Below are 23,674 nucleotides of genomic sequence, written 5' to 3'. Positions count from 1 at the left end.
AAAAAATGACAGGCATTCTGCCAATCGTTTGTTTCTTGTCTTACACGAAGTTCTACTTCAATAATCATTGGCTCCCTGCAACTCTGAATTGGACAAATTAAATTTAGCACTCAGCACATGCAGGATTAAATATAAACTTTATTCAGCTCTTACTTGATTGCACACTACGCATGTACGTAAGCTCTTCCTTAGCTGTCAGACAACCATAGTGTGCATACACAATATTATACCGAAAGCAGCAGGTAACATCTCTGCACAAAAAACACTCCTGTGTAATAATGCATTTTTTTGGAATGGTAAAAATAAGCTTCTGTACCAACACTTTAAAAAGTAATCAAACACAATACTAGTTAATAAAGTAGTCACCTGACTACATAATGTGTTACTTTTAATGCATTACTCCGAACACTAACAGTGACACTGGTTAGCTTAAGAGCCCCAAAAATGTTGATTATGTATAAACTTGTTAGACTTGTACTTTCTTAAAAAACTTAGAATTGTGGTTTGTTTTTATTTTCATTTATGATGCGTGTATTATGGATACAATTTTTGGTACTTGTTTTACTAGTTTAAATAAAATTCCTGTAAAACATACTTTTAGTATTTTTATAGTTACTGAACAATAAGTCTGCAGAATTTCACTGTTAATAAAAAATAGTAACACCTGGGCCATGCAGTTTAATTACAAAAAAAACACTTTAATACAGACCTGTAAGGCTTCTATGCGGCTAGTTGTACAGGAGGTTAGCAGTTAAAAAGATTAAGATGCTAAATACCGTATTTACGCATGTTTCATGCGCTCAATTTTTCCCCGAAAATTAGCATTAGGAAATCAGGAGCGTGTCATACACAAGGACATTTTTTCTGTAATGTTTACTTCTGCTTGGGCTCTCTCTCGTAGTACACGAGTAAATACGATAACACAAATCTCAATTGGCCAGTTCTAGTAACATGAAAATGGACTGATATCAGCCCTTAAAAAATGATTGGAGCACCAGTAGTAATTTCTAATCATAAAAACTGCAGTTAATTTAAAAGGACGCAGACAAATCAATTCCAACTGCCTTTAATAATTGCTTTTTTTTTTTGGTTGGTTGGTTTTATTGTTAGTTGTATTTGCACAAACAACATTTAATTTTAAAATACAAATTATCACTTCTTAAATATTGGCCTAAACTGGTTAAACACACTAATCTTTAGGGTCTGATTTTGATCATACGATATAATAAATTATGTAAATGTATTTTTTTTAGATTTAACACATCTGTCTTTATAAAAAATATCTTTCTCATCTCCTGTATGTATAAAGTTTAAATGTTTAAAAATCAAAATACTAAAACAAATGACATTTCCTTGTTGTAGAGATGCAAGTAAAAAGACAAATTAAGGATAAAATGCCTACATTTAACTCATTACATAAATGGCTTCTAAAAGAAATTTAGCTTTGCTAGGTCTAGAATATATAGTTCGAGTCAAATATCTAATTTTCTTTCACAGAAATGGGAAATTCCAAGAAATATGGTAAACAGTTTATATAAGGAATCAGAAATGTGTAAACGCTTCTTACACAGGGTTCTAAACTTAACGTCTAATTACAGCAGTTTGTTAAAAAGGGAGTAAAGTTCAAAGGAATTTGAACAGTGCTTTGGGGTATACTTCATAAGAACTGTTAATGTAACACGGAGTACAGCAGCATTTAGTTTACATAAAAATTCACTCATTTCAAATTACAGCAAACACTACAAAGTAAGTGCCCTACGTTAGACAAAACTAGACTTGAATATTTATAGTTAAAAGGCTAATATACAGGGAGAACAGTTCTCCAATGTGAGATTTGCTTGATGAATATGAGAATGAACATGAGACGTTAAACCAAACTGTATACTTTTCTTAAATCACTACCCATAATTCATATTTTTAGTTTATTTTAACTTCATAAAAAAGTGAGGAATAGAATAATGTGAAAACAGATTAACACCAGTTAACAAGTATCAATTTATAAAAAAAAAAAAAAAAAAAAAAATAAAAAAAACCATTTTAAACTTCATTAAAAGGAGAGGTCAGTTTTGAAAGTAAAAAATCTGTAGAAAAAATGCGACTTACCACTCGCGCAACAAATAATGTCTTGAAAGCATCACCTTGAGCATTGGGGTCATTGTGAGGATCCCCTAACATGTAAGGAAAAAAAAAAAATTATAGCAAGTCAAACGTAAAAGTTATTTTCTACAACATATCTTAAATATAAACATGCATCTTTAGCAAAGACCCCTACTGCAAAACTGACTCATTACAAACTGTAAATGCACTGTACAAAAAGTACTCAAGTACACTTTAAACTTCAAATATTACAGCAAGTTCATTCAACAGCAATGCCCTGCTGCTTAACCTTTCATCGACAACCTCTGTTCTTTTGGCTAGAAAATACTAAAACAAGTGTCTTCAGCTCCAGTTTACAATTTTGTTGCCCATCTGTGGTTAATCTTGCATCTTCTTTCTAAGCCAGAGTGTTAAAAACCATTATATTAAGTGCCACAAATGAACACTTTATATTCCTAGTGTGGGCTAGAATGTCGAACTACCAAAAGATTTTCTTTACAAACACAAATACCTCTCTGCTCATAATACACAAATATTCTAGCCAGCATCTTTCTTGAAACCATCTTCCCTCTTTATAAGCTTTTCTTGGACACTGAAGTAGGCTAGGACCAAATTCAGTATTGAGAGAAAAATATTACATCAGCGCATGGTCAAGTGACAGAAGCAGTTTGAAAGCAGAATTTGCAGCTAAAATACATCTGTTTACACAACCAATTAACATGTGGCATGATCTGATTGCACCTGACAGCACAAAAAAAAATCTATGTAAATGCACTACTGGTGGACAACACAGAGCACATTCAGAGTTGTTCAGATATGGATGGTGATCCCATTTAACACAAAAGGAAATTCAAAGGTATTTTCTATCCACAAGTCAAGCTACCATCTCATTCATGCGAATTTTACAACTTTTGGAATCAATCTTAGACAGTAAAGTTGTCTGTGGCTTGAGGCACATCACCTTTTCACTTTCTTATTGGGCCATTTAGACGTGCAAGATTCTATTCTAACTACACCTTATTAGTTATGGTCTGCTGCACTGCTCTGTACTGAAAACTGTAGTGGAGAATGAAGTTATTTTAGTGCTAGATGAAATGAATAGAATATACAGATTCAATCAACATATGAAGCACACATTAAAAGGGGGATAACTGAAAAAACTAAGACATTGAGACAGACCCATGTGTAATGTGTTTTAAATACGTATGCCTTTCAGCTGCAACATCTACATGAAATTTTTTCTAGAGAAAGTGATGGGATGAGTCATCCATTGTACCACTGCACTAAGTCACTTTGCTTGTGGGAATATATGTTTCCTGCAGAGCCAACAGAACACAATACACATCCCAAACGCACTGGTGTACTTAGGGATTATTTATTCCAAAAAAACTGTGCAAGGTGTTCTAGCCATTACCAGTGACTATACACAGTGAAGCCAGCTGGAAGACATTTTAATGGGTGTATATTTTTGAAATCTCACATTTTCTCCTCAGCTTCCTAAAAGGCTGTACACTTTCTCAAATACAGAAACATATGAATGACAGATGCGTGAACTGGGCAGCAGTTGCAATCACTGCATAATCTGACCAGTACTTTCTAACCTGTTTAAATTCACACTGGCAACAACAAAGTCTCAACGACTGCATGAAAAGACGGGGGGGGGCGGAAACGGGACACTCTACCTCACACTTCGCTTCCTAAATGTCTTTTGCAAATGGCTTTTTCTACTCATTTTAGTTATCCGTAAAAATGTGCATACAAAACATTTACAAAATGTTGCACCTACCGTGATGAACCCCAAAAGAGAGGAGGTTGACAAATTGGTAACTTGCTTTATACAAAAGAGGAGGAAACTGGATTTGCACCTTTATTCTAAAGCTTTTAAAAAAGTTTGCAGTGTAATTGCCATGCATTTGCAGCCTATCCATATACACTCTGGATAGATGCCCACCGTAATTGGAGTATTTAATCATGTGTTGTATGAAGCCAAGCACAATTACAGTGATAACGGAAACATTGCTAAATAACGAACACTGGGATAACAGAGGTTACACATTTTCAGGGAAGGATGGGTAGACAAAAGAAAAGGTGAGGGTAGTGCTGAGAGGTATACCGGTTCATACCAAAAACAGTTTATTTTTGTTATGATGTGGATTTTTCTTATATCGCAACACTGGTTTAAAATAGCCTAAACAACGTTCGGAACATGGAGCAGCAGGAAACTGTTTAAGGGTGGACCTTTTTCACTGCTACACCACTAAACACGTGTGCAATGGAGTACATGCGTTAGTGGAGGTATTGCGCAGTGAAAATGGACAGAACATTCCAAAACTGAAGCAGATGATAAAGTTGGACATAATGACATTGTCTGTTGTCTGGAAATACTTTGGGTTTTAAAAGGTCGGATGTGGACTACAGTAATCCCTCCTCCATCGCGGGGGTTGCGTTCCAGAGCCACCCGCGAAATAAGAAAATCCGCGAAGTAGAAACCATATGTTTATATGGTTATTTTTATATTGTCATGCTTGGGTCACAGATTTGTGCAGAAACACAGGAGGTTATAGAGAGACAGGAGCATTATTCAAACACTGCAAACAAACATTTGTCTCTTTTTCAAAAGTTTAAACTGTGCTCCATGACAAGACAGAGATGACAGTTCCGTCTCACAAATAAAAGAATGCAAACATATCTTCCTTTTCAAAGGAGTGCGTGTCAGGAGCACAGAATGTCACATAGATAGAGAAAACAATCTCTGGCAAACAAATCAATAGGGCTGTTTGGCTTAAGTATGCGAAGCACCGCAGCACAAAGCTGTTGAAGGCGGCAGCTCACACCCCCTCGTCAGGAGCAGACAAAGAGAGAGAGATAGAGAGAGACAGAGTTTGTTTTTCAAGCAAAAATCAATACGTGCCCTTCGAGCTTTTAAGTATGCGAAGCACCGTGCAGTTGCACAAAAGATAGCAACGTGAAGATAATCTTTCAGCATTTTTAGACGAGCGTCCGTATCGTCTAGGTGTGCGAACAGCCCCCCTGCTCAATCCCCCTACGTCAGGATCAGAGAAAGTCTGCGCAAGATAAAGAGAAAAGTAAGCTGGGTAGCTTCTCAGCCATCTGCCAATAGCGTCCCTTGTATGAAATCAACTGGGCAAACCAACTGAGGAAGCATGTACCAGAAATTAAAAGACCCATTGTCCGCAGAAACCCGCGAAGCAGTGAAAAATCCGCGATATATATTTAAATATGCTTACATATAAAATCCGCGATGGAGTGAAGCCGCGAAAGGCGAAGCGCGATATAGCGAGGGATTACTGTATTTTAAAACTAGGGGGCTTTGCCCCCTGCTCGCTTCACTCGCCAAACCCCCGAGCTTGCTTTACTTCCACGGTTTCAGACGCGCGTAGTAGGCGCCTACGTTTATTTACTTTATCCATGCGGGCTCGTGTTTGTAGCTCCGTTAGTCGAACTGGATCGTGACCATGACTCCATTAGTTATCCGTTGTTCACCGTTAGTAATATGGATAATTGCACTTACTGTTATACTGTTAATACTGAGCGTTTTCTGTGGTTGTACTGTCAATGATGCATCACTGTAATGTGATTTACATATCAGTCGAGCTCGTTCGTTTTGAACCCATGCCTGCTTTGCTTCCGCAGTTTCAGACGCGCATTGTGGGCGTCTGTGTTCATTGATCTTATCCAGGTGGGCTCGTGTTTGTATCGTTGAGCTGTATTGTGTTTGAATTTGGTGTAAAGCCTTCAGCGGTTTGTACAATCCCAAGCAGCACATTATTCCTAACTTCACTCCGCAGTAGTGCCACTCACAATATGGCGGTGTCGCCTGCGCCTTCACTCCGCAGTAGTGCCACTCACAATATGGCGGTGACACCTGCGCCCTCCGTACTATGTCGGGTTTCACTATGCTGTGTAGGTGCCTTTGCCTTTCGTACTTTCCCGCGCCTTCCGTACTCTTTGTGGACCTGTGGGCCTCCGTAGCCTCTTCCGTTTGAATCTGGGCTGCAGCGCAGAATCCTCTTTTTTGTGTGGCTGTGTCGTTAGTCGTTAGCTATAGGCGCTATGTTGCTTCATTTCTCATTCACGTCAGTTGAGCTCTTTCATGTTTGGGCCGTGACTCCTTCGTTCGCGGTGGATACGACTTCGCTTGCGGTTTATGAGACGCGCGCTGTACGCGCCTGCGCAGTATGTCTCATGGTCCCATTGCCGTGTACCTGCGTCCATGCCATCCGGTTTTCGCCGTGTGCCTGCGTCCATGCCATCCGGTTTACCATTCTCGGTTAGTAATATGGATGTGTGACTGCTATTTCTATAGTACTGGATAATACTGCAAACATTAAACTGAACACACTGACATAAAGGGTTGTCTGAACATGTTAGTAAAACAACGTTATGAGCTTTATCATTACTTGCAGAAAATTATTTCTAATAAACATCAAAGCGTAACTTACATCAAACAGACGCACACAGTCAACAAATAATTGAATAAATGCGGCTACGTGCAGACTCCTGGAAGTACAACGTTTTCCGCATATCAGATACAGAAACAACACATGCTCACACATAACCTGTGAGCGTGATGATGCAACAGACAGCGTGCTCAGACTTTTGTACATAGACGATAGTTTAAATGTTTGTGTGGATGGCTGTAAAGTATTAGTCATAGGGGTCTTTTTTCAGAACTGTGTAATAGACTTCACAAAGCAGACAGTAATCTCAATGCACATCTTTTTAATAGTACTAAAAAGGCAAGATTAGAGGGGAAACATTATGATCATGAGTAACTAATTATCCAAATATTAACAGGGCTAAACTTACAAATATTGAGGTGCAGGGGCTTTTAAGATATATCAGTGACTATTTAACAAAGTATGTTAAATCAACACAGAAGCCGGCCTAGATTTAGTAATTTGTAATAATCACGATACACGTGTAGAGGGGCTGGAAACACTAGGGTTTTGTCAAAAGTCCATAATATGCAGTTCTTTTGGCAGAGCAAAGTTACAAAGACTAAAACTGTTAAACTTTCAAAGCCTATATTTTTGAACAGATGTGGCAAAACCTAAAAGTGTTAAAACTTTGATAAGCTGTTCAAAGTGGAGACCATCAAGGAACTGTGATACATGTTTAATATGTCCCAAAATTTGGAATTAGTAGGAAACTGGGGAGGAGAAAAAAAAAAAAAAAAAAAAAAAAAAAAACACCCTGTTGGAAGCAGTTTATACTCCTACATCGTACTACACTGAAGACACATGCCAGAATGAGTTTATAGCTTGCAAGAAAAGCGAAAGATCCATTAAAATATGGTCATTTTTGACCTCCAGGATCACCACTCCCCTTGCTACACATTTTCTTACATAGGTGAGCACATTTGTTCCTCACAATTTTCCACTTTTTTATACATTCACAGACTTTCAAATGTTCTTAGATATTTCACACCATGATATGGCCATCAGCTTCTTCAACAAATATTTACTCTGTCTGCTCCACACTTGCCTCAGAATAGCGAAGACTAACAGAAACGTGTTTCAGGAAATGCGTAGTTATCAAATAGGCCAATCAGAGTTGACGGGGGTCTGTATAGAGGCGACAGTCACATTTTTGGGGAGGTACACTTTCAGATTATGCTGTAGCTACGAGGGCTACATCGTAGGTACAATACAGGCTCGACAAAGCATAAATCAGCCTTTACGGTGCTAGGAACCTTATCAGAATTGGGTGATGTTAAGAGTGATGTCTCTAAGGGGTCAGTACTGGGGCCACTGCTATTCTTAAAATACATAAACTATACTGATAGTAAAACAAGTTGGTTAAGTTTGCAAAGGAAACCAAGCAAGATGAATTGGCAGATATTCTAGAATCTGTTGAAGCACTACAGACAGACTTAGACAGCATACAGGCTTGGGCAAATTCATGTCAGATGACATAAATGTAAGCAAGTGTAAGGTATTGTGTGTAGGAGGTATAAACGTTGAATCTGAATACTGAACGGAGGGTTTGAAAATTGAATTCCACAGAATTTTGTCGACCTCCAGGCAGTGTACAGAATCCATTAAGAAAGCTAATAGAATGTTAGGCTTTATAGCATGATGTGTAAAATACAAGAAAGAAGGTTATGCTTAAGCTTTACAACACACTAGTGAGGAACACTGCATGCAGTTTAAGTATCTGGACTTTTTTTTTTTTTTAAGACAGCAGCAATAGAAAAAGTCCAGAGAAGAGTGACTATGATGATTCCAGGACTGCAGGGGATGAGTAATCTTTCCTCATAAAAGCAGTTGAACCATCTCAGTTTAAACAGTAAGAGATTAAGTGATGACATTACTGAAGTGTTGATCTGCAGTACTAATGCCTTTCATGATTTTCACAACTGTTACTTAAAAATGAGTTCAAAAAGGACAAGGGTGCATCAAATTCCTTATAGAAACCATCATATTTGAAAAGATATGGCTTAAAAGTGCTTAGGTTGGACATGAGTACTTGGATGGAAGATCAATTGAAAGGAGACCAGCATGTATGCAATGCTCATTTCTCTGTGGATGGCTTCTTACAGCTGAACAGGAGGGAAAAAAAAACAAAAAAAAACACGTTTCTGAATGCCCATTAAAGAAAATTGTGGTTCCAAACATATTTCAAGGTACTCATTTCAATGAACAGACTGAACTAAAGCAGACTAAAATTCAGAGCCATAAAACAATGGCAGTGTCTCTCACAATCAAACTGAATACTGTATAGCTTAGTACCTCTTACGATGGGTGGCAAGACAGAACAATCTAGCATCATTGGTTTTTTAACAGTGTTCCTGTATGATGTCCATGTAAATAGCAATATCCATATGGTCACTCAGATCTGTCATGCATCAATGCTAAGCAAATATTTAACACTGCAAAAAATAAGATTCAATAAGCATTCAGATCTTAATCATTTCCTCCATTATTATTTTTGGAAGTGGAAAAATGTCTCCAGAACTCCATGACTGACAACAGCTGAAAAATTTGCCCTCTCTGTTGCATATATGGCAGCCTCACATAAAGCAGGTATATCCCCGGACACGTCTAAAGTTTTCCAGTGGTGGAAGTCCCATTCCCTGTAACAAAGGTACTCTTCCTGAGAGGTCAAAACTTACATTTTCCAAATGAGCACCACAAATCACCACTTGTTCATTGCACTGTTGTACTTTCCAGTTGCATATTTCGCTCTGTCTCACCAATTTTACCCTCCCTGCTTTTCTCTTTGATTTGGTGGATCTTTTATCAGTACTAAGGGGCTTTGCCCCCTGCTCGCTTCACTCGTCAACCCCCGTTTTTGTTTTTCCGGATACACACTTAAGATTTTTTTTTCTTTGAATTGTTGCTATTTCATTAGTTTCACCTTTATTTCAGAACTTCTGTAAAAACAATATTTGGAATCTTTGAGTCCCAATGTGCTGAATCTTTTTAATGAGGTCAGTGAGACATGTGTTTAATGACTTTGTACCATAATTCAGGATAGCTTTCTCCGTTTGGAATTTCAGCACAGACCTACATCATCAGCAGTTAATTTTTTTTGCAAAGTAACCAATAAATGCATGTGAGAAAAACTCCGTTTTTTGAAATTCTCTTAACTTAAACTTCAAAGCCTTACAATATTTACATACTTCTGACACATCACCTGTGTCCATATATTCGATCTGTATTTGCCTTTGTTATTTCTCCCGAGTAATAATTTGTCTTTCTTCGCGCTAACGCGATGTTTACTTTTTTTCCTCAGCTTTCATATTCTGTATATAGCTCTGCATGTGTTTCGCGCCTACATGGTTTTTTTTTATTTTTATTTTTTTGAGTCTTTTGAATTCCTGTTTTCATTATCTCTAACCTGCTCTGCATGTGTTTGCCCCCCTTGTTTAACCTTTTTATGATGTTTTACTTTGTTTTCTACTCTGTCTTATTTCTGACCTCACTTTATCCTGCTTTTTTTTTTTTTTTTTTTTTGACGACACCTGGTCCATGGTGATTATTTTCCCCTTTACGAATAATAATTTCTGTTCGTTTCCGCTCCTGCGATCTTTACTTTTTTTTTTTTTATACTTTTTAAATTTTCCTACTTTCATATTCTTTAACTTTCTCCACGTGTATTGTGCCAACTTTTTTTTTTTTTGAGCCTTTCAAATTCCACTGCTTTCATAATCTCTAACCTGCTCTGCATGAGTATAGCGCAAACATCCTGATTGGACTTGCTTTTTTTTTCCCAATTCCACTTGTTCCGGGCTGATAATTACTTTCCTTATTTTCTGAATTTGCACCTAGATTACGCTTTTTTTTGTCTCTCCAACGCGTTTGAGTCTTTCTCCATGCTGCTTTCTTCACTTTGTCGTCTACGTTTCATTTATAGCGTATTTTCCTTATACGCTTTATATGCGCTGAGAGCCCTAGATCTGTGTGTGCTCAAAGCCAAAACACGAGCGAGTGTGTTGCTGGCTGCCCTTGCTCTTATTTGTAAGTAGGGCATGTCTTGCAAGAATCTCATGTTATACGTCATTGCGAGACGGTCCTGGGTCAATCCCTTGGCACAAAGTCTCATGTTTAAGATCCCCGCGAGACGCTCTGTGGCCAGTCTCTCTAGTCTTGCAGGTCTTTTAAGTGTCTTCCGTAATCTTAATGTGAAGATCACGTATTGTAGCCATACAGTTTCTCTACAGGATTTTTTTTTATAACAGATATTCTTGCTCACTCAAATACAGTTCAGTAATAAATGCTAACTGCCTCCTTGTCTTCACAGTCAAACATCTTGCCCATTTCAAATAACAGCTTATTTGTTTAAAATCTGAAAGAAAAAGTACCTGAAAGTAGTGGATTCTAAAAATGAGGTGTGTGCAGCATTCACAACACAAGCTACAGAAAACCATACCCCTGGGGAGTGAAAGGTTATCACATGGGAGTGAAGTTTGGCAAGATGAGGCGCAGAGCTGGCTATCTTTTACAATGGTCAAATCTCACTAATAGTCTAAATTCCTTTCTAAAGCAACTTGAACACACTGCTTTATATTTGTGCCATCTCAAGATGGGGGTTAATCTCCAATAATATCCTAAGATATTAATGCTTTAAGAGCATGACTTATGGGCTTGCAATAGTAATTGCATCCTACATTAGAAAAAGCTATGCAGGGTTCGTGCATATAAATTTTTCCCTCTAATATCTTTTGCACACATTACCAGATACTCAATCTGAACACAAGTTTATATGTAATGCAGGAAGATGAAAACATGAAATTGATCAACTTGGACACAAACTAAAAATTAGAACACTTACACATTTTGAGCTCTGCTTCTACATCGTTTTGTCTCCTTTCAATCTTCTCTCGCCTCTGGAAAGATTTACTCATTAAAATACAGTTTAAATAAAAAAAAATACCCAAAAAGTACAGTGCGTTGTAAAAATATTAATTTCCCCATGTGCTTGTCCAGTTTTGTCACATTACAATCTGGAATTAAAATAAATAGATTTTATGTAATGGATGTAACAATATAGCCCAAATTGAAGTGAAATGAAAATACTTTAACACAAGTAAAAACTGAAAAGTTGTGGGTGCATATGTATTCATCTCCTTTGCAATGAAACCCCTAAATAAGCTCTGGTCCAACCAATTAACTTTAGAAGTTATATAATTAGTTGATTAGAGTCCAACAGTGCGCAGTCTAAGTGTCACATGACACTGAGTCTACAACACCATAACCAAGGACCACTCGAAACAAGTCAGGGTTGAGCTATACAAAAAAAAAAAAAAACACACCTGACATCCCACAAACCACAATTAAATCCATTTAATCAAAACAAATAATATGACATCACTAACCTGACAAGAGAAGGCTGCTCACCAAAACTTAGACTGGGCAAGGATGACATTAATCAGGGATGCAACACACACCAAGGGTAACACTGAAGCATCTGTCCATAGGACAACTTTAAGCTATATACTCCACAGAGTGGGGCATTATAGAATAGTGGCCAGGAAAAAAAAATTCTTGAAGGAAAAAAAAAACACAAAAAAACAAAAACACTGACGATGCAGGTTCGGCTCCATGCTCCCATCTGCTGTTCGGAGCCCTTGAACCCTACACCATCGGTAATGTTACCGATGAGCTTAGCAGTGAGGCAACAACATAGCAAAGGGATGAAGTATAAAAGTGTCAAGTGCTTTTTTTAAAATCCAACAACAATGTTCAAATAAATAAGGTGCAGTGATTCAAAAATCTTCCTTAAATAAATAATCAATAAAACGAATGTGACACGTGGAGGTTTAAAACAAATAGAAAAATCTTCTAAAAACAACGAGGTAAAAATATCACAGGAAGCAATCCTTTAAACAGTTACACAAAGCCCGGTGTCTTCTTTTACCATGACTGCTCCCCTGCTACTCCCATCTGGGCTGCTCAATAGGAGAGTCGCCTTCCTGCAGGAACAGCTGCCTTTCACTCGGGTCCGGTAGCCCTCCGATCCTTGGCTGCGTCAGGCTCCAAACGGATGACGGGTTCAAGGGCTCCCGGACAGCAGATGGGAGCATGGAGCCGAACCCGCATTCCAGTTTGCCGAACAGCATGTGGCACACTCTCCAAACAAATCAAAAGAAGCTTCGCTGGTCAGATGAGAGACAAAAATTTAACTTTCTGGCCATCATGGGAAATGCTATGTAAGGCACAAACCCAACACTTCCCATCACCCCAAGAAGCTGATTTCCTACAGTGCAGCATGGTGGTGGCAGCATGCTGTAGGAGTGATTTTAATCAGCAGGGAAAAGAAAACTGCTCAGGAGCGAAGGAAAGATGGGTGGCACTAAACAGTGCAACTCTGGATGAAAACCTTTTCAGTGTGCCAGAGATGGGGATGAAGATTCACCATCCAGCAGGGTAAGGACCCTAAACATACTGCTAAAGCACAGCACTGAAGTGGTTTAAAGGGAAACATTTAAATATCTTAGAATGCACAAGTCAAAACCTAGACTTCAATCCAATTGAGAATTTGTGGTATGATTTGAAAACTGCAATACACTAAAGCAACATAATTAACTAAGGAATTAGAAAGTTTTACCTTGAGGAATGGGTGAAATTCCCAGGGTCTAGATGTGCTAAGCTAATACAGACATTTCCCAACAGACTTACAGCCCTAAATACAGCAAAAGATGGCTCTACAAAGTGTAGATAGATAGATAGATAGATAGATAGATAGATAGATAGATAGATAGATAGATAGATAGATAGATAGATAGATAGATAGATAGATAGATAGATAGATAGATAGATAGATAGATAGATAGATAGATAGATAGATAGATAGATAGATAGATAGATAGATAGATAGATAGATAGATAGATAGATAGATAGATAGATAGATAGATAGATAGATAGATAGATAGATAGATAGATAGATAGATAGATAGATAGATAGATAGATAGATAGATAGATAGATAGATAGATAGATAGATAGATAGATAGATAGATAGATAGATAGATAGATAGATAGATAGATAGATAGACTTACAATTTGTTTTTGTTTTTTTTTTTTTTGCCTTAATTGTTATACAGGTTGCAATGTGACAAAATAGGACAAATATTGCTGAATACTTTCACAAAGCAATATTTTATATTAAAAAAAAAAAAAAAAAAAAAAAAAACACACACACACACACAGAAAGACTGTTCTACTTTGCACAAATGTAGTTGTTAAAAGTGAACTCTCCCCCAGCAGGTCCAATTGTTTCAATTACAAACATACATTTTTAGGATGCCTGTAATGTTAATGTGTAAAAAAGCAGTTTTTAAAAAACTAAATGTCAATACTAGGGTTATCACAATATTTTTTTGTAGTTGACACATACCAGTGAAATTTCATGATACTTGATAGCCATTTGATACCACAGCAAAAACAGAACTGTTGTAAAAACCAGTACTCTACACTTTTACAGAATAAGACACAATATAATTCACTTGAATAATGAAGGTATTTTCAATAAAAAGTAGTTGAAAGGAATTTCTGTTTTTGCAATGGTATAAGTATCAAATCACAAAATTTCACTGGTACTGTATATCGAATACAAATATTCTAGTATTGACAACCCTATATATGAATTGTTCACTGTGGATTTAAAAAAAAAAAAAAAAATTTTAATACTGTTTGAATGAACTTTAGAAAAGGAAACCATTCACAGGTGTGATTTCATTAGACAAACTTAAAACCTTAAAAGTGATAAGAATATATGTATGCATACACCCCTCAAAATACCCATCTAAAAAGGCAAAGGAGATGCAAGTAAATGCAATTACCTTTCTTTCTAGACGCTCCTCTCTCGTTTCAGCTCTTGTGGGTGGGGGAGCATCACGAGGATCCTGTTAAGATGCAAGGAATACGTTATAGGGAGAAAAAACAAACCAAAAAAAAAAACACACACATCCTTTGTCTAAAATGATATAATTTCTAGTATTTATGATGTATAAGTTATGCAAATTCATTTGTAAACCATCTATGATTAACTATAAATTAGAGTTACAAATGCCTAAAACAGATTAAGGCTTCCAAATGTGTATTCCCATGACATTCAAAGTCATTTACACATATAGACAACAAGGGGGCTCCGCCCCCTGCTCGCTTCGCTCACCTACCCCCTGCGTTGGGTATCCTGAAATACATTAGTCAAGCTCGTTCGTTTTGGAGCCGTGCCCGCTTTGCCCGCGGCATTTCAGACGCGCGTTGTAGGCGCCTGCGTTCATTGATCTTATCCAGGTGGGCTCGTGTTCGTATCGTTGAGCTGTATTGTGTTTGAATTTGGTGTAAAGCGTTTACCAGTTTGTACAATCCCAAGTATTCCTAACTTCACTCCGCAGTAGTGCCACTCACAATATGGCAGTGACGCCTGCGCCTTTCGTACTACTCTCTCTGTGGACCTGTGGGGCCTCCGTAGCCTCTCACATTTGACTTTGGGGTGCAGCGCAGAATCCTCTTTTCTGTGTGGTTGTGTCGTTAGTGGTAGCTATGGGCGCGTTGTTGCTTCATTTCTAATTCACGTTAGTTGAGCTCTTTTGTTCTTGGGCCGTGACTCCTTCGTTCGCGGTGGATACGACTTCGCTTGCGGTTTATGGAACGTGTGCCTGCGCAGTACGTCTCATGGTCCCATCGCCGTGTCCCTGCGTCTATATCTGGTGTATTCTCGGTTAGTAATATGGATAGGACAATGTAGCAGCATATTAACCATCCAAGGATTTACTCATTCACACACAAGAATGACATCTTAATTTCCAAGGTCCACACTCCCCAAGCATGACAAACTCAAGATGAAATGGAGCAAGATCTTGGAATTAGCATAGACTATTAATTTGGTAAACACAGATCCCAGAGGGGACAATCATAACATTTGTATACAGTAATCCCTCGCTATATCGCGCTTCGCCTTTCGCGGCTTCACTCCATCACGGATTTTATATGTAAGCATATTTAAATATATATTGCGGATTTTTTGCTGGTTCGCGGATTTCTGCGGACAATGGGTCTTTTAATTTCTGGTACATGCTTCCTCAGTTGGTTTGCCCAGTTGATTTCATACAAGGGACGCTATTGGCAGATGGCTGAGAAGCTACCCAACTTACTTTTCTCTCACTCTTGCGCTGACTTTCTCTGATCCTGACGTAGGGGGATTGAGCAGGGGGGCTGTTCGCACACCTAGACGATAAGGACGCTCGTCTAAAAATGCTGAAAGATTATCTTCACGTTGCTACCTTCTGTGCAGCTGCTTCCTGAAGCGACATGCTGCACGGTGCTTCGCATACTTAAAAGCTCGAAGGGCACGTATTGATTTTTGCTTGCTTGTTTTTCTCTGTCTCTCTCTCTCTTTCTGTGCTCTTGACGGAGGGGGTGTGAGCTGCCGCCTTCAACAGCTTTGTGCCGCGGTGCTTCGCATACTTAAAAGCCAAACAGCCCTATTGATCTGTTTGCTTTCCTCTGTCTTTATGACAGTCTCTGCTCCTGACGCGCACTCCTTTGAAGAGGAAGATATGTTTGCCTTCTTTTAATTGTGAGACGGAACTGTCATCTCTGTCTTGTCATGGAGCATCTGTCTTGTCATGGAGCACAGTTTAAACTTTTGAAAAAGAGACAAATGTTTGTTTGCAGTGTTTGAATAACGTTCCTGTCTCTCTACAACCTCCTGTGTTTCTGCGCAAATCTGTGACCCATGACAATATAAAAATAACCATATAAACATATGGTTTCTACTTCGCGGATTTTCTTATTTCGCGGGTGGCTCTGGAACGCAACCCCCGCGATGGAGGAGGGATTACTGTACATTACTCTACTACTGTTCAAAATTTTGACACAAAAAAGCCAGAAAAGATGGATATCCAGGAAATGTCAAGATTAATAGCAATAAACTTAAAAAAAAAAAAAAAAAAGGTTCCAAAAACAAAATTTCAAGTGGCTAGTAAATTGGCTTATGAAAACTATGTTTTTTAGAACATTAAATATAATCATAAAAGAGGCTTAAAAGTAAAAAACCATCAAAATAGGATTAGAACATTTTTACAGAGGATACTGGAGGATATATGTAAATATTACATTTAGTTTGGCTTATTGAAATGCATGCTACCATCATGTCTAGATCGAAACAGCTCTCTGAAAAAAAGGTCACAGATGCCCAAGTCTGGGAAGGGATTTAAAAAGATCTAAAAACTGGAATTCAACCATTCTACCAACTTGCCAAAGTCAGGACATCTTAGCAAGCTCAGCCCAAGAACAGAACACAAGGTACTAAAAGAAGTCACCAAGAGCCCTAGAATTTCACTACAAGACCTACAGGTATCTGCAGCCACTGTTGATGTAAAAGCATACAAGTCTGCGGCTAGAAAGAGATGACCATGGGAGTAGTGCCAAGAGGAAACCTTTAGAACACCAAAGCATAGACCAGGACGTCTAGAACAACATGCTCTGGACTGACAAGGAAAACAGTTATTTGGCCATAGTAACGGGTGACTTGTTTGGCAAAAATCAAAGACAGCATTTGACCGTAAGAACTTGATACCAACTGTAACGCATGGTAGTGGAAATGCTACTGTTTGGGGCTGCTGTGCTGCATCAAGGTCTAGGCAGTTCAACATAACAGAAGCCTTTACGTGTTCTTCATTGTTAAGAGGTTGCTTGAGGATAAGGAGATTGTGTGTCAGAAGAATAAAGTTCAACCAAAACTGATCCTTGCAACATTACAAATCGCTCTTAACATTACCAGTAATTTCATTTCACCAAGGATTGGCTTAAAAAGAATTGAAGGGTACAGAAATGGCTAAGTCTAAGACCAGATTTGAATGCCACTGGGATGCTGTGGGATGATATGAAATGGAATGTGCATGTAAGGGACCCCTCAAACATCGCATAGCTGAAAGAATTCTGCATGGAAGAGTAGAGATGGGCAAAATGTTGAATTTCGATTTAGTTCAATATTTAAGGAAAATCAATATGCAGAAGCCCACAAAACAATGTTCAGGAGATACTTTACCCAACTTCTTCTGAACGCTAAATAAAATCCAAAAAACTCAGTTCTCACTCTAGGCCTGACTACATTGACTCCACCCATACGGACCGATGGTGATGATCATGGGGGAGAAAAAAAAAAAAAAAAGCCAGGATCAAAAAAAGAAGAGTTACAGAAAGTCAGGGGTACCTGTGCTGTTTACAAATAGTTTGATTTTACCTGGGATGACAGTTCATTCAACATCTAAATATAAAATACTATATGTCAAATCAAGAAGCCATCAAGGCAGTGTTTGCTGTTTATTGCACAGAGTATATATGAGTGAATCAGCAGCCACGAGGTCAGACATAACAGATTCTACGACTAACAATACTGCAAAAGACACTTGACTACTTAACTTGCACCCTAATATACTTGTACTTTGTTGGTGAGATAACTACATTACCTACTAAAAGACCAAAAGTGAGCCGTTCACACGGTATAAATTATTCATCCATTTCACACCATTTCCACTGCTGAAATATTACAAAGGGAAATGAAAACAGGATCCTTCATAGATTTCTTCCAGGTGAATTACTCCAAATTCATGCATGGGGAATGGGATAAAACACATACTGGCTATTTACCACTTTCAGTTTAGATTTTTGTGTGGCTGATGAATTGTAATTTACATTAAAACTAGAAGTAAAACAGTGACACAGCATCATATCCACTCTGAACTAATAAGTTTCAAGCAAGTCTAAAAAGACCAGCTTTTTGTTCATGCATGAATTATTCAGTGCAAGTATCAGTTATGAGGACACTGCCATTTTATTTTGATTGTGTTTTTGTTTAGCAGGTGAACGGAGTTTTCTAACTAAGAAAGTCTGTCCTGAATGATTTAAAGTTAAGGTGTGGTGTTGCCTCAAACTGTTTAGTGTTCTACTTTTTCCATGAATACATAACATACATGTGTCCTGCACTTTGGAATTTTAAACATTGCCGTTTCTTAAACACATTTGTCGGTAAAAGGATAATAAAATCACAAATTTCTTTCATTTATAATGGCAGATGTTAATGGGGAGAGGTTTCCTCACTCTACAGTACATGGAGCTTGAAAGTAAATTTCTGGTAGCTCAGACCAAACAGGTCCATGTCTACTGACATGCCACGGCTCTACTTGGAATTTCAAATGCCCCATTTATACTAGGCTTAACAATCTGGGGAAAATAATATCCAAGGGTGTTTTTTTTTTTTTTTTAAATGTAAAAAGTCAAGCTTCAGTTCAATATTCACTATGCAACAGACCTAAAACATGATCGAGCATTACCACAACATACTATCAAAATATTAACTGCTTTACAATCTAATGCAATGATGACATTTATTACATTATGGGCACAGAACAATCAAAGAATTAAAAAAGCTGTGACTTGTAACTCAGGAGGAGCATTTAAATATTACAATCTGTAAACAATAAAACATTTGCAGATATCCAGCATTTAGCTTATAAATTGACAAGCCACAGAATTATCATGAACAATGTTTAAATATACTGCTCAAAAAAATTAAAGGAACACTTTTAATCAGAGTGTAGCATCAATTCAATGAAACATCTGGGATATTGATCTGGTCAGTTAAGTAGCAGAGGAGGATGTTAATCAGTTTCAGCTGCTTTGGTGTTAATGAAATTAACAGGTGCACTAGAGGGGCAACAATGAGACGACCCTCAAAACAGGAATGGTTTAACAGGTGTATGCCATTGACATTTTTCCCTCCTCATCTGACTGTTTTTTCGTTACTTTTGCATTTGGCTATGGTCAGTGTCACTACTGGTAGCATGAGGCGATAGCTGGACCCTACGGAGGTTGCACAGGTAGTTCAACTTCTCCAGGATGGCACATCAATACATGCCATTGCCAGGAGGTTTGCTGCGTCTGCCGGCATAGTCCCAAGGGCTTGGAGGAGATTCCAGGAGACAGTTACTCTAGAAGAGCTGGACAGGGCTGTAGAAGGTTTTTCACCCATCAGCAGGACCGGTATCTGCTCCTTTGGGCAAGGAGGAACAGGACGAGCACTGCCAGAGCTCTACAAAATGACCTCCAGTAGGCCACTGGTGTGAATGACTGACCAAACAATCAGAAACAGACTTCATGAGGGTGGCCTGAGGGCCTGACGTCCACTAGTGGGCCCTGTGCTCACTGCCCAGCACTGTGGAGCTCAATGGCATTTGCCATAGAATACCAGAATTGGCAGGTCCACCACTGGCACCCTGTGCTTTTCACAGATGACAGTAGGTTCACTCTGGGCACATGTGACAGACATGAAAGAGTCTGGAGAAGTTGTGGAGAATGTTATGCTGCCTGTAATATCGTTCAGTATGACCGGTTTGGTGGGTCAGTGATGGTCTGGGGAGGCATATCCATGGAGGAACATACAGCCTGGATAATGGCACCTTGACTGCCACTAGGTATCAGGATGAAATCCTTGGACCCACTGTTGGACCCTATGCTGGTGCAGTGGGTCCTGGGTTCCTTCTGCTGTATGACAATGCCAGGCCTCATGTGGCGAGAGTATGCAGGCAGGATGAAGGAATTGATACCACTGACTGGCACCCACGCTCGCCTGACCTAAATCCAATAGAACACCTCTGGGACATTATATTTCGGTCCATCCGACGTCGCCAGGTTGCACCTCAGACTGTTCAGGAGCTCAGTGATGCCCTGGTCCAGATCTGGGAGGAGATCCCCAAGGACACCATCTGTCATCTCATTAGCAGCATGTCCTCGACGTTGTCAGGCATGCATACAAGCACGTGGGGGCCATACAAACTGAGTACAACTGAGTTGCTGAAAAGAAATTTCGGCAAAAAGGATTAGCCTGCTGCATCATTTTTTCACTTTGATTTTCAGGGTGTCTGACTTCAGCCCTCTGTAGGTTGATAATTTACATTTCCATCAAACGATGTGGCATCCTTTCGTTCCTAACATTACCGAGTCCATATCCGTATAGATACCCAGCATGATTCCCCGCCGTTTTGAGTAGTGAGCTGCTCTTATTTTTACCATTATACAATAAAAACATACATTTAATTTGAGTGTGTAACAGCCGGTACTTGCATTTTTAATTCAGTTTTATTCTGAGTCGTGTTCACACTCCCCCCAATCCAACATTGCCGTGTTCAAATAAAGGCGTGCTATAACAGAGGTGAACTCCAATGAGGACAAGGGTTCAATATCTGAGAAACAGAAGCCCTCCCCTCCCAGCAAGAAACGTCCACTAAACAAAACAGTGCAGCTGCACCAGGCGTGAAAGATGGCACCGTTTGGATGCACCAAGGGGTCCAGCATCGTCGTGCCAGTCTACCCACCCCACACCTGTCCTTCAAAGAAAAAGCACGGCTTACAGAGCTCGCCAAGATAGTGTGCAAAGCCCAGTTTGTGATTGTTTTGTGATGGTCTTTATATAAAACCTTTATGCGTTACTTATATAAAATCCAGATCGAATGTTAAAGTAAATAAATCTTCCTACAGTGTAAAGTCACAAGTTGACTGCAGAGCTTCCTCTGATCGGTACACGGGCATGCTCACAATCTACATGTGTACCGAAGTGACTTTAGCTGCAGGTGGAAGCTCCTGTGACTTTATGCTGTAGGAAGATAAGTAAATAAATCAAGGCAACACTCTTCTAGTGTTCAACACTTAACATACTACATAAGTAAAGTTTGTTTTAACAGCTGCACTTGACGTTTAACACTTGTAACGGCCGACCCCTTTACCCAGCCAGCAGCTACACCTCCAAGACCTGTGGCCTGGATAATTTACTGCGAAGCTGTACTTCTAACCAATTAAACTTTTCCCCACAATCGACGGTGTAAATATAAGTACACAAAAGCAGGATGTAAAATTAAACGGATTACAGTAATCCCTCCTCCATTATGGGGGTTGCGTTCCAGAGCCACCCGCGAAATAAGAAAATCCGCGAAGTAGAAACCATATGTTTATATGGTTATTTTTATATTGTCATGCTTGGGTCACAGATTTGCGCAGAAACACAGGAGGTTGTAGAGAGACAGGAACGTTATTCAAACACTGCAAACAAACATTTGTCTCTTTTTCAAAAGTTTAAACTGTGCTCCATGACAAGACAGAGATGACAGTTCTGTCTCACAATTAAAAGAAAGCAAACATATCTTCCTCTTCAAAGGAAACAGAGAGTAAAGCAAACAAATCAATAGGGCTGCTTTTAAGTATGCAAAGCACCGCCGGTACAAAGCTGTTGAAGGCGGCAGCTCACACCCCATTCGTCAGGAGCAGGGAGAGAGAGAGAGAGAGAGAGAAACGAAGTCAAAAATCAATACGTGCCCTTTGAGCTTTTAAGTATGCGAAGCACCGTGCAGCATACTTAAAAGCTGCACACAGAAGGTAGCAACATGAAGATAATCTTTCAGCATTTTTAGACGAGTGTCCGTATCGTCTAGGTGTGCGAACAGCCCCCCTGCTCACACCCCCTACGTCAGGATCACAGATAGTCAGCGCAAGAGAGAAAGAAAGAAAAGTAAGTTGGGTAGCTTCTCAACCATCAGCCAATAGCGTCCCTTGTATGAAATCAACTGGGCAAACCAACTGAGGAAGCATGTACCAGAAATTAAAAGACCCATTGTCCTCAGAAATCCGCGAACCAGCAAAAAATCCGCGATATATATTTAAATATGCTTACATATAAAATCCGCGATAGAGTGAAGCCGCGAAAGGCAAAGCGCAATATAGCGAGGGATCACTGTAAATGTATTAAATGAAACAAGACATGCAAAAAATAGAAAACAGATATAAATATAAATATCCCTCCACCCCAGCAACAACAAGACACCACCAAATATAAATACAACAAAAAACCCCCCTTGCCCCTGTAACATATAAACACACAACACGAATAACAAAAATTGAATGATATAAGGAAATGAATGTGAACTTGAGTCCGGTTATAAAAAACTGTCCTGAATGCGGTTGACTGAACTAGCGAAAAATGAGTCGTTTGATTTTCCCCGGACAAAATGGAGCAGCCTCACCGGGAATCCTCGGTGCGTGGTGGATGATTAATTCCGACCCCGGGGTCTCTCGTGATGAGGTTCTTGAAGATAGAAAAACCAAACTGGATGGAAATGCGCAATGTGGAATATAACAGGTACAGATGGCTCGTGGTCATGAATGTGAAAAATCTCCTTCTCTCCTCTCTTTCCTTCTCCTCCTGCTGGCTTAAATAGTCCTGTCACGGCAGTAATTGATTAATCGTGAACAGGTGTTTTCCAGGTTTGCGGCTGTGGTCTCCTTCCATCATCCGTCCCCTTTAACGGGGACGGCATTAACTGATACACATACAAACAGCAAACGGGACAATGAAACAAGACGCACTCAGAACTGACATTTACAACACTAACTGTGGCCCCGCTACACACTAATGCTTTTGCTGTACAAGTTGTTGCTCTCCGAATGCGATTGCTTCCCAATCCCAACCTAAAACTACTAGACCCAGCATTACCAACTTTATTTTTGCCTTGAGATCTCTAAATTCCTAGTTTTAGTAATGTGTTTTTGGAGATCACCACAAAACAAAATTGCTAGTGTTAAACTGTTAATTTGACAACTGTTTTTAGATAGACATTTTTAAAGGGTTACTCCAACACTAAGAGGGCTTGAATTTCAGCATGGTATTGCACTATTTAAAAATCCTGTATGGTTTTAACAATATAACACTCTTTCAAATAGGGCTGCATGATCAAATAATAGTATTGTGACTATTTTGATATATATTGTGTTTATGATCAAAATAAGTATTAAAGTTACCATTATGAACTGCCATTTCAATGCTAAAAGCAACTTATAGCATAAACAAACACATTAAGCCAATATTTTCTAGTATTTATCGACTGGCTCACATTTTTCAAATAAACTACTTAAATTACTGAACACCAAGGACCAAACAAGAACCAAATTACATTTTATGATGCATGTTCTATTGTAAACATAAAAGGTGATACCACTGAGCCTCAAATCACAGACACAATGTCACCCATCAGATTTTTGCCAATTTTCACATA

General features: G+C 38.9%; 1 protein-coding gene across 1 annotated transcript in view; it reads right to left on the bottom strand.

Annotated features, from left to right (window-relative positions):
- The window catches only part of snrnp70 (small nuclear ribonucleoprotein 70 (U1)), a 107,519-nt gene that overhangs the window by 70,692 nt on the left and 13,153 nt on the right, over nt 1–23,674 (bottom strand). Inside the window, exons 3-5 of the mRNA XM_028813670.2 lie at nt 14,408–14,470; nt 11,398–11,452; nt 2,104–2,168 (exon numbers count right to left, since the gene is read on the bottom strand). Coding sequence (XP_028669503.1) covers nt 2,104–2,168; nt 11,398–11,452; nt 14,408–14,470 — 183 coding nt within the window. The remainder of the gene's footprint in view (nt 1–2,103; nt 2,169–11,397; nt 11,453–14,407; nt 14,471–23,674) is intronic.

Source organism: Erpetoichthys calabaricus, chromosome 11, assembly GCF_900747795.2.
Source record: "Erpetoichthys calabaricus chromosome 11, fErpCal1.3, whole genome shotgun sequence".
Lineage (NCBI taxonomy): Eukaryota > Metazoa > Chordata > Cladistia > Polypteriformes > Polypteridae > Erpetoichthys > Erpetoichthys calabaricus.
Note: the sequence above shows the minus strand (reverse complement) of the source record. Positions and strands in the feature narration are given on the sequence as shown.